This window comes from Corvus cornix, chromosome 7 (genome assembly GCF_000738735.6).
Source record: "Corvus cornix cornix isolate S_Up_H32 chromosome 7, ASM73873v5, whole genome shotgun sequence".
Classification (NCBI taxonomy): Eukaryota; Metazoa; Chordata; class Aves; order Passeriformes; family Corvidae; genus Corvus; species Corvus cornix.
The window spans coordinates 25,741,206-25,753,753 of NC_046337.1; the positions used below are offsets into that span (position 1 = coordinate 25,741,206).

General features: G+C 37.2%; 1 protein-coding gene across 5 annotated transcripts in view; it reads left to right on the forward strand.

Moving 5' to 3' along the window:
* PARD3B (par-3 family cell polarity regulator beta) overlaps positions 1-12,548 on the forward strand; it is a 402,302-nt gene that overhangs the window by 118,314 nt on the left and 271,440 nt on the right. For 4 of the 5 annotated variants that reach the window (XM_039554939.1, XM_039554936.1, XM_039554938.1 and 1 more), the window contains exon 3: positions 2,388-2,556. In XM_039554939.1, the coding sequence (XP_039410873.1) occupies positions 2,388-2,556 (169 nt within the window). Of the gene's footprint in view, positions 1-2,387; positions 2,557-12,548 lie in introns of those variants that run through there. The other variant, XM_039554940.1, reaches the window with a different exon arrangement.

The following is a 12,548-nucleotide window of genomic DNA, read 5'->3' on the forward strand; positions in this document are numbered from 1 at the left end:
TTAATCAATTCTTGCTTTTCACCTCTGCAACGTCCTGGGGCAGTAAGTGTAGAATATTCCAAAGTAATACAGCATTTAATATTCTACAGTGCAAAACCAAGGGGAAACTCATCTTGGTCTAGTTGAGGAATTCAGTTGTTCCCATCAAATCACAACCGAGTTTCATTTATTCCATTCTACATTGTGGATGCTCAAATGAACTTTGTATCCTGCTAAAATGCTTTCAGTGCCACAGTCCTACACAATCTCCAATTTCCTCTTCATTAGTAACAGCCTCCTTCTTAGAAATTAAATTTCCATGGTGAAAGTGAGACTGAGAAAGCAAATCTTTTGGTGTACAATGGTTGTGGAACTTACTGAATCAGGATGAACTTCCATAATATCAGGAATATAAATAGTCATTTTAGAAACAAATGAAAGATACTATAGGATGGGGGTTAGGTTTTGTTTCTTCTTCTTGGTACTGGAGAAGATTGCTGTGATCTGTATCGTGTCTGGATATCAGTCAGCCTTTTTGGCTCTCTGTAATTTTGGGACATAAAGGAATGCAGTGTGAACACTTGAAATGTTATGCAGGAATAAGGTACAAAGAGACTTGTCCTTGTTACTGGAGTTAAACTTTTCTGTATACTGTGGACAAGTAAAAACCAAATTGTGTGTTGTAAAACCTTAGTTGTATGGCCATGGAAAGGAAATAGGCTTCACATGGAAAAAGAGAGCAAGTTTTCTACCTAATTTTTTTAAGGGTTTTGTGTGTCTCTGAAGTGTGCTTTGGTAAATATGAGCTGACACATTTCTAGCAACCAAATTATAAATGAGTGGAAGACCTGAAAATGTCAGTTTCTTCCTTTTAGAAGCACTTCAGGATTTTTTTTTCCTTTTCTTTCATACATTCGTTTTTTCCCTTGGGCAAATGAGTTTGTTTAAACGTTTGTTTCAGTATACTGTTTTTCATATATATATATATATATAATTGTATATTGTATAATTGTTGACACTTCTTGGAAGTGTCAGAGGAGATTTGATGTACTAATACTTTTATAAGAGAGAGCATATGCATGCCTTAACACAGAGAGAGGTAAAAAGTAGTAAATCAATCCTTTAAGCTTGTTTCTGTGTATATCTTGACGTTGCCTAACCAGTTGTGCGTGTTGTGGTATTTTTCACAATTAGCTGGGAAAAACATTAGGATAATCTGAGGGAGTTCAGAAAAAGTGAAATAAATGAGCACCTTAGGCAAAGTGTTTGCCATTTAAGTGGCACAAGGACTATGTCATGTCAGGTGGTGGGGTAGGGAAAACATTTGAACTGCTGCTCTTACCTCCTCTGCTTTTGGAGAGGACTCTGGGGTGCGAAGCATCCTGTTGGTTGAGAACATCATGTCTTCTATTTCATTTTAATCGTATTTTGGTTTATTTCCCCAGACCTGTAACATGCTTAACTGTTTTCCTGAAACTTTAATACAATTTACACCCAGCCACATGTGTGAGTCACTTCTTGATGAGGCTGCATAACCACTGTCTGATCCCTTTATATTAGTAGGGGGCAAAAGCATGATCTTTGTGAAAGGCCAGGTTATCAGAGGCAAAAAATAATGATTCTGGTGCTTTTTATGATTTTCATGTCATCATTGCTGTGACCTTGGACAGCAGACTTTAGAGCCTGTTGCTGCTTTTACTGTTGGCCTTCCCGAGTGCCTGAAGTGGTGGAAGAGGCAGTGACTGAGAGAGAGTTTTCAGAAAATGTGTTCTTGATACATGCAGGGTAGGATGGGAGGAAGGAATAGATGCGTGGTGCGTAGAGAGGTGCTGGGGGTATGTGCAGTACTGGACCAAGAAACTTCCATCCTTACAGAGACATAGGTTGGACAGCTAGGGAGCCCTCATGCTCTGTCATTGTGCTGGATGTATCTTGTCCTTGGAATGTAGTTATTATGTTCTTACAAATACAACGTGCATCTGCTTACTCAGTGCAGCTTCTATGGTTGTGTTACCTTTGTGCAGCATGTCAGTCAGTAGCACTAAAAGTTTTTAGACTAATAACACCCTCTACCCCCAAGAATTAAATGCTGTTTCGTGGTTTTTAAACATGTTCATCTTTAAGTGTTTTGAAATCATATAAAATGCTCACTAATGGTAGCGTGCTAACTCTGAGAAATGTGTGTCAGCACAGGGCAGTGCTGAAGCATACACTTAAGTCATATTGAAGTCAATGTATCTAAACACAAATGTCTGTGCTTTCTGGGATCTGTATGTTTGTTGTTAGCTGTTCTGAAATTAGATCATTATTTTTGTACTTTAAAGGAAGTGTAAGTTTTATTTTTTTTAAAAAAATGGAGTTTGGAAATACTTTAAATATACAAACTGCATTATCTTTTGTTTTGATAGCTGATTGCTGTTTATGATGAGCAAGAAACTCCCCGTAAGACTGATGGCACCAATGGCAATTTGACAGACAGAAATAGCCCAGACTCCTTTGAGACAGAGGTAGCAACTCAGCTGGCTGCCTTTCAGCCCGTTGGTGAGATTGAAGTGACTCCTTCTGCCCTAAAACTGGGTATGTATATCTTGTATGGTGTTTACTTTCCTTTTTTCTGTGTATGTCTGTAATCTGATTTTATATATTTAAGGATTTATTTCTTTTTAGCATCCCGTTGTTTGCCTTGCACTTCAGTGAGGGGCCTTGAGGGGATGCTGTATGGGGAGTCTCTGAGGTCACTTGCTCTGTTCAGCCTGGAGAAGGGGAGACTGAGGGAGACCTCCTTGTGGTCTAAAGCTCTCTTTGAGGAGGGCTGAACACCAATCTCTCTGGTGACCAGTGACAGGACCCAAGGGAATGACATGAAGCTGAGTCAGGGGAGGCTTAGTTTGGATATTAAAAAAAGGGTCTTCACCCAGAGGATGACTGGGAACTGCAACAGGCTCCCCAGCACCAAGCCTGACAGAGTTGAAGCAGCATTTGGAGAACCCTCTTTGGCACATGGTGTGACTCTTGGGGATGTCCTGTGCACAGCCAGGAGTTGCTGGCAATCCATTGTAGTATTCTGGGAGCACACAAGATGAAAGCTTTGCTAAGTATTTTCAAATAACACAGTAATTGAAAAAAAAACCAGATTTTTTTTTTTGAAGAACCTGGGTTCAATGAATGTAAAATTGCTGAGTGCAAATGCTTTTACCAGGTATCTGAGCTAGTGCCCTGTTTTGGGTGTGGGAGGTGGCAAGGGGGATATGCTAGTTGCAAACAGTTCAGCTCTTTGCCTTTGAAGAAGTTGCATAACTGGGTCTGTTTGCCTTTCTGACTTTCAAGTGAGCAGACTGTGATTAGGAAAGGCTGCTGCTTAATTCCCTCTTACATCAGAGGTTACTACATGAACTGCTGCAGCTCTGGTGCCCTGTGTTGTTTAAATGTGCCTGGATGGCCAGGAGTTCAGACTGGTTTCCAACTATAAAGAGCTGGAGTCTTGTATGTTGTACACAAAGCAGTTTGAAATGCTTTCTTGGATTTAGAGTAGGCTGAGCTGTCACCTAAGTACTAGATACAGAAGCTTTCAGAACAAGATTGAAGGTGAATGCTCTGTCTGCCTGCAAAGCAAATGAATAATGCTCAGGAGAGCCTGCTCTGCATCCCACCAGAGCCCAGCGCCCAGCTCACCCCGTGTTGCCGAGTGCTGCTGGCAGTCTCCAAATGCTGTGCAATAAAATCTGAGTGTAAGCAGCTGGAGGAAGGATAGAAGTGCTGTCTCTAGTTGTGCTACTCTCGTAGAGTAGTCTGATTACAACTTCAGAAGTGGAATGTTCACTTGTCTATTTTAATTATATTTTTAAAGGAAAAGGCTAATTAACAAAAGCAGTGAACTAAAATAAAATTTCAACTAAAGTTCACTGGATGAAGCTGTGTAACTTAACTTCTAATAGAAGTCTGTGCTCGTTTTTGTGCCTGCTGTAGAAAATACTACATGAGAATTTTTAGTGTAAAAATGACTCTAAATTAGAAAAGAGAAAACTGCATGAGGATTTTTAGAGTAAAATTTGTGTTGTTGGGTCATATTTTCTATATTCTAGAATAGAAAAATCATTTTCCATATTTAATGACACACAGGAATGTCTCATAACTAAAAATCTTGAGACAAGACTTACTATTGATATAACTTGTATGTATTTGTCTGGTTTTTGGTAAGCATGAGATATGGAACAGCTTGTAGCTCAAGGTTTGGTGGTTAGAAGTTTTGCCACTTCATTTGTTGCATATTTTTATATTGCACTGTTACCACGTTTTAGCATGTTTCAGAAAGTAGCAATTGTTCTCCAAATACCTCTGAGTACTATTAAAAAAAAAAAAAGGTGTTTTCTCTAGCATACTGTTGTTATGTAAGTTGAGGGTTGGAGAGGGGAGTACTTCAGCCTCACACAATTTTATGTAAAGCAGTTAAGTGCTCGAGCTCTTGAGTTCATCAGTAAGCTACCACATAGTTAATTTCCTAGTATTTATGAAATCCTACTCTAGAGTGTAAAGGAGATGAAATATAATGTGGGAAGAGCAGTCAGGATTCTATTTTGTTTTCAGTGCAGTAGCAACATATTTGAAGTTTAAAATGGTGCTTGCTTCTTAAAAGAAGAGATTGTAAATGTGGTGGGTTTGTCTCATAAGTTCTGCTTCAAATTGGTTTCTTTTACAAGGTAAGTGAAAGTTTTTCTACCTGTTAGTCCTATAACTCAGTTTGTACTCTGAAATGTAATTGTTTTCTCTTCTGGATTTTACATCAGGGTTTACAATTCTTTGGACTTAATTTTTGCCCTTGTCTTTCGTGTACAAGTCCCTGGTCCTTAAATTATGTGGCTATTTCCATTAGAGGCAAATTGAAAAGTAAATGAAGAAATAGAAGGACAATTTGGTGGCATCAATATCATTGATGCATGAACCACAGTAGTCTGGCTTCCTGTCTAATTATTGAATTGACTCCCACTTCTAGCAGAAATAAATAATACTAATTTATAAAGCTGTTTTTATTTTGGGAGCAAGGATGTGATTGAATATATACGTAGGAAAAAGGTGTTGCTTTCCATAGTAGAGCTGTGCTTCAAGAACTGACATGTGCTTACCTTTCTGAGAACTTTTCCAGACTGCTTTTAGGAAGGAAATGCAGGGAATTCATTGTTATATGAATTGTCAGATTGTGGAACAATTTTTCCTGTTAATTTCTGTTGGATGTTTTATAATTTATGAAATCAGATCCATGGTTTTATGTAGAAACAATGTCTGGTTAATGATCTGCTTGTGGAATACTTAGTGCTTGGTGCTTAATAAGCACGTGAAACTAAACACTGCTCTTGTCAGACGTGAGAGAATTGGCACTGGCTTAGAAAAGACACATGAGATACTGCCTTAAAACCTTTCTGTCTTTTATAAATTGTGTATTTCATCTAGTTAAGTGAATTGTATGTTATACCCAATCTTAAAGCCCTTCATGTTCAGATAGAGATGGCAACAATTTTTTTTAATTTTTTTGGTATTTTTTTTGTATGGTTACTTTTTTGAGGGTGTTTTTCTGGTTGGTCTTCTGGAATACTGATCAGCTTCACTGTCTGAAAGAATAGACTTTCCATGATGTAGTTGGTTACCCTTTATTTTCACCTTTATCACCTGTAGCTCTGAAAGTGAACCAGAATAAAAACAATCTTGTATTTGACTGAAAAGCTAAAATAACCTTATATTTTACATTGCTTTCACATCTTGGCAAAATTTTAGAGCAAAAAAGTAAGTTTAATTTACTTGATATCAAATTACTTTCTTAGTATATATCTCCTTAAAACAGTTCAGGAAACTATTCAGCTATTTGTTTTCTTTACCCTGAAATAAACACTGCTCTACTTTTAAAGCTAACTCTGTTCCTAAACAGGTGCAATTTTGGGTTCTTATATTTAATTTAAGGAAATTTCAGGAAGACTTCAAGTGTTTGTGGACTTGGTATCTTCTGTGTCCATAACATGAGGTGAGGTGCAAACAGATTGAAGTGCCTCCCTCCTTGCCCCACAGCACTGGATTATTAGGTGCTGTTCCTGACAGTGTATTTTAATAGTGAAAAACCAAAAATTCAAATTTGTCAGAATCTGTGCTTGAGTGAAGAAAACATTTCATGCTACAATACAAATGGTAATAAGACACCTGCTAAGATATATTACAAAATTTAGAGAAGCACACAACTGTTTAATGTGTTCAGGCAGCTGTTTGAAATAGGGAAGAAATTGATCTACTGATTTGTTATTTTTGTGGATACGAGAGCATTGAGACACAGTTGCTAAGATGGCAGCAGAGCTTGTCTTGTGTAACTGTTTCTCATGAGCAGAATTTCCTGGAGTTACAATAATGATGTGGCCATGACAACAGTTTTCAAAGAATGATACAGGCAACTAAAGGCTGAAATAGCTGATGTACATTTGAAAAATTTATTGGAGGTAAACTTCAACATCTCTAACCCCAAATACCACTGTAAATCCTTTATTGCCTTTTTCTTTTTGTACCATGTTTCTTAATTATAAAACTGTGTATAGATGAAACCCTGCAATGAACAGTGAAATCACAGTATGTTGAATACATAGTTAGCTACGTGAGTTCAGCCTTTGGTGAGTGTAAGGTTACACATATCCCAGGGAAAGAGTTTATGACCCTCATAAACCATCTTGTAATCTTCTGTGCACCTGTAAGTGTGCCAGTAGCACTCCTGTTTTCCTTTTGCACCTAATAGTTTACTGTTGTTTTCTGGTGGTTTTCCCCACATGGTAGTTCATGGAACAGGAAAGGGGGAGTTATTTTCATTATGTCAATTTGTTTTTTCCTTTTCAGTCCATATGGGCAGGAAGGAGAGAGCACTAATTTATTTATAGAGGTTCCGTTTTATGGACAAGTCACTCGAGCTGGAAATGCCTTCATGATTGGCTCAGTGTTTTGTTTGCTTCATTTGGTAAATGATGGTTGAGTGCACACAAACTTAGTTGTTGCTTTTCTCTTGCTGATCTCCTTGGTGTTAAGTGGTCAGGATTTTGCCTGGAAGAACACAAGCAGTGTTCAGAGACAGTTGTTGCTTTTGAATACTCAGGGAGGGAAAAAAGAAAGGTACAAAGTAGGCATCTCCATGATTTTTTTTTTTTGTCTGTTGTTTTATTTACTCTTTTTCCCTTTAGTTGGGAATTGGTTTGAAGAATCCTGAAGTGGTTTTTCGAGTGTAGTCTGGAAACACAGACAATTAGATTACTTTGATGGCTATTACAATGAAATCAGGCTCTTAGTGGATTGGTACCTTTACTAGTGTAAAGTAGTAACTTCATTTAAAGTTTAGATTAGATAAAGAAATAATTCCTTGTAACAGTTATTGATAGGTTAAAAAATTCTCCTGTAAACTACAGGAATTTAACTCCTGGAAGCTTTCACTGTTCAGTAGAGCAAATGTCTTGGTTTTCCCATTGAAAAGTCTTACTTCGGTATTTCAAATTTTGCATAACTTTGTTTTATAGCAAATCTCGAGATTTTCTCCTTTTATATGTACATGTCTCCACATCTGATCAGTGTTCTAGGCAAGTGGAAGACTCAGTTGCAAATAATGATTGGAATGACTGATTATGGTCTCTCTCCTAAAATAAGCTTATGAACGGTACTGGTAGTTGGAGTTCAAACTACATGCAGGCACTTGTGTTTTTGAGCAGTCAGTTCTTTTGGTTCTGGACGTTTTATGTAGTGTCTTCTCAGTGAACATTTTTTCCCTGAAAACAGAGATTGTTGGGAATGATTCAACCCTCAGAAGGTCTAGTTAGTACAGGATAATAAGAGCAGTAGCCTAGAAGGTTTTGATTTTCCATTTTGATGCAATTGGTGGTGTTCTGGCAATGTCTTTTTGACATTTGGTAAAGGCTACTTTGCACTCTTGTAGAATTGCCTTGAATGTGCTTCAGACAGAAAATATATTCAATTAGTTTAATGTATTCCTGTGGTTTTGGGGTTTGTCTAGTTTAAATTGTGCTTCATGGGATTGTTTAAAGCACTTATTTACTTTGATTGGCCATATGTGTTTGGGTTGCTAAGTCAGTCAGCAGAGGTGCTTTCATTGGCAGTGTCTTAGTTAGAAGTCTAAGGGAATTGAAGGCAAGGTTTCTTCCAGGAGTTTTTGGAAGTTTCTGCCTTGATAGGCCTGACAGGGATTAAATTGTTACCTCCAGGGTACGGATGTTGACAATTTCTGTGTAACTTCAGAGCTCGGAAAGAATTTCTTTTCTTTCTCATCCTCTTTGAAGTGGAAGCATTGTAAGTAGGCTTGGGGGCATTTTAAACAACATATATTTGATTAGTCCTCTTTCAAGTTAGTGTTGAGATACTACAGATATGCAGACTGTGTTTTTAAATACAGAGGAAACCACATTATTACGTATTCTTAAAATTTATGAAAACATATGATGGGAAACTATTAGTCTGATAAACCAAATGTTGCTAAATGCCTTGTACATAGCATGCAAGACTAAGTAGCAAAGACACTTCTTCTTGCATAAAAGCCATCCTTTCCTTCTTAACCTTGCAACATCAGTTTATTGGCTGGGCATTCTCATGTTTGTCAGTGCATGGAGTGTACTGCATTCAAGTAACAATTCTCTCCTGTAAGATTCTGGGAAAAGTAACATTTTGAAATTGGTACATTTCAAAAGAAATACATTATAGAAGAACATGCTGTTTTCTGTGGTTTGAGGGAATACTGCTGATTTCCTTAAGGAATATGACTGTATTCTCTTTCACTGCACTGGAGGGCTCCTCTCAGTAATGATATCAGGTGTTGTTCTCTGCTGTTTGCCATAGGTGTTGTGAGGATGACACTGTATTTGATAGATTTTTCTCCTCTGCGGCATCCAGTGTAATCTGCTTTAGAAGAATTGTGATGATCAATTCAAGTCTACTTGCATTTCTAAAACAAATGATTTCTGTTCTCAGGCAAGCTAAAGGTTTGAAGATAACTTTTCATTTTAGTCAGAGGGAAAGTCTGGTATATTTTGACCTCATGACTTAAGCTTGGTCTTATTTAGTTGTCCTTGATTCATGGAAATGGGTTTTGCTTTATCTTTGTATTGCAGCAAAAGAATACAGTAATGTTTTCGGTAAAGATGTATATAAAATTTCCATGTGTTTCTCTGTCTTTGAGCTGCCTGTTTACAGAACAAGCCAGTCTTTCCTTCCTTTCACTGCATCCAGGAATTTAGTGCTAGGGTAGGTAATAAATTTATGTGCATAGTTGGTTACCAAAGAATCTCTTCTTTTTTTAATAGCCCTTCTGTCTCTGATTTCCCCAAAGATTGTTTCTCATCAATTATTTTGCCTGTCTCTATTCCCTTTTGGGCTTGGTTTAATATGCCTTACTTTGGAGTAAGAGGGGTATCTTCATGAAAATATGTTAAGTAGAGAGAAAAATATTTTTCCATCACAAGTTAGACACTTTTCTGCAGTAGCTTTCTAGCTGAGATGTTGATTTCCAGCCTTTATTGCCTCAGGGAAGGTTTTGGGGAGGGTCATGAATGGGACTTAAAATTGTGGAACAAATTCCATTATAAAAGTCAACAGTGCTTTTTGACACAGACTGTTTGATGTCAGTGCTTTTATTCAGATTTTGTCTGTTTTACAGATTTTGTGATGTTGCTGGTTTTGTTAGTATTTTTATATTATGATGCATAGCTGGTTTCAGAGGTAGTATCTTTTAAAAAGAACCAGACCTACCTGCTCAGCTGAATTTTGCTGCTGAACGTTTTGAAAAGCTGTAGTATGATGATATACTGCAAAACTGTAGTGCAGTGTCTGTCAGAACCCTCTAGTGTTGGGTAAGACAGAAGAGAGTGTGTCTGTTTGTTTATAATTCCCTACAGCACTCGTGGTGTATTAGCTCTGAGGCAATATGGCAAAATGTGTATTTCAGGTAGAAAATGAGCCTGCTAAGCCTGGCTGATTGATAGTTTGAAATTGTTCGAGTTAAAACAATTGGGACTTCAGCTGAAGGTCTCAAGGTAGTAGATCACGTTTTTTCCTTAAGAAACCAAACTAATACAGTTTTAATGCTTTTTTCTGTGTGGATTATTCACTAATGATTGTTTACTGTTGTCTTCCATATGAACATGTTCCCATATACAGGTGAACACATCTTTATAAAAGTCATCATTAAAGGAGTTACAAATAATCATTGAACCTTTCAGTTTACCCATTGGCATGAAGTTCTTTCTCACTGCTATTTGATTTATCCTTTCAAGAGCTTTAGTTGATAGTTCATTTTTTGTCTCTCTTCTTTCAAGTGCCACTTCAGATTGTGACTTTCTCACAACAGGTATCTAGAATATCAGCCAATCAAAATGTGCAGTTATGTATTCACTTACTGCACCTGAACATAGTTTCCAAAAGGTCCACCTTCCTCCCAATACGTTGCACAATTTTCCCATCGACACACTGGCTGTGGATTTATGTTTTGCTATCTTTGTAAATCATTACTTCATTAGAGGGAGGTCTGTTTACTGTAGACACTGAGTAAAAGAAAGAAACACTATGTTCACTGGATATGTAAATCCTGCAGAGTATTTTGATCATCTCAACCCTCCCACAAAAAGGGAGAAATAACACTGTGATTGAGTCCTTTTTAAAGTTTCCTCTAGCAATAATAATCTTAGCATTTTAACTATTGAGACAGATCAATAAGAAGTTATTACTCAATTTCCTCACCATATAAAAACTCAAGTATCAAACACAACTATTGTTCAACAAGTTACAAAGCAAAACAACCCTAAGCTGATTTTCTCATGAAGCATTCCACTAAATCATAAAATTTGATGTAACACACCAAAAATTGAGGAGTTATAATAGAATTAGACCAATTCACAGGAGGTGGCTCATCAATGTCTTGAAATATGGTTGTCTAGATGCCACACAGATTTGGAAATACTTCAAAGGTTATTTTTTGCAACTCTCCTAGGCTTTTTCCCTGAGTCTTTGCTACCACTGTTAGATTCAGGACACTGCATGAGGTGGACCCAGTATAGCTGCTCTTACGCTTTTATTCCTTACAGCCTCACAGGAAGTTTCAGGTTCAGGAGGTTTCACTACTTTATCTTTTAAAATTGTCAGGAGCAAGTTTGAAATTTAAGACTAAAACTAATTTACCATTACCAGGATAGAAAATAATGTCTACAAGAGTAAGACATCTCTTTTTGCAGAAACATCAAAACAGAAAAGGTTCTTAATTTAAATATTTAATTAAATATAGGGTCATATTTAATTATTATAGAAATATATACTAATGCTGTAACTTGTGATCATCCTTTAAAATACCATTGAAATACTCAAAAAGATTACTTTGCAACTCTACTACTTGCAGTAAAATGCTGCCAAAGTGATATTCAAGCTGTACAGTTTAGCTGCCAAAGTTTTAAAGAAAATTAAATCATTGAACTGTGGAAAAGTGACTGCATAAGCACCTGTAACTGATGTTAGCTGAAGTGCTAAACCAGCTTTTGGCAGCATGGCCTCTTTTGCAGGTGCACAGAATATTTTCTTTGTGTCAGTTTATTCAACTAGTACAGTTCATTAAGTATTTCATTCGAAGTTGAGAAATGGGCTGGGAATTGAAATAGAAGAAATACTTATTTTCACCTTTCAATCTCTGAATAAAAATAAGGTGTGAGAGTCTAAGATCTATTAGTTTTTAAATCTTATAGGATATATTACCCTACAATGATTTATTTAAATTCAGTAACTACAGGTAATATGCTGCTTAAAAACCCAATGTGTTTAATAAGATGAATACTTCTTGCTGTGTTCAGCAAGTTGGATGACTGAGACAACTTGTGTTTTAAGTATATCTGGACTTCAGTTTCTTTTGACATCTGAATGCCGTTTGAAGGATATTAAACTTTAAAAAATAACCAACCAAAGCAAAAACCCAAACAAAACCCCCAAACTCCAACCCCCCAAACAAGCAATCAAACCCAAAGCAAAACCCCTCTGTATGTGTGTAGGGCAATTCTAATGTAGAAGAATTTTTTTTTTCCCCCAGAAAAGAATAATTGAAAAACATAAGATGTTTGAAGTGGCTGTAATTTTTAATCTTGTGTCTAAAGATGTAAATTGGAGGATGTAGATCAGTCAGTAGATGGAAGATAGTGATTCATGAAGATGCTTCACTTGTACAAGAATAGGAGAAGGCCTGGCCCGTATTGGAAAGTGCTGAATCTTTTACGTATAGCCAACGTGTTTTCACAAAACTCCTGACCAGTCTGCCCAGCAAGGGAAGGAGTTGCACATTTTGCTTGAGTTTGAGTTGGAAGGGGAAAAAAAAAAATCACAACTGGCTGTTGTGAGCTGGTTGATCCTTGCTCTAGGACTCTGCTGTAGCTCCTTTCCCCTACCCAGTCTCTTCCACGTGATGCCTGTAGCCAGGATCCTTTGGATCAAAGTGTTCCCTGGACTCTGGTAAGTCTGTGTGCTCCCTGTCTGTCCGATGAGCTGAAAATAGGAGCACTGTGTTGATAGAGGTGAGAAGA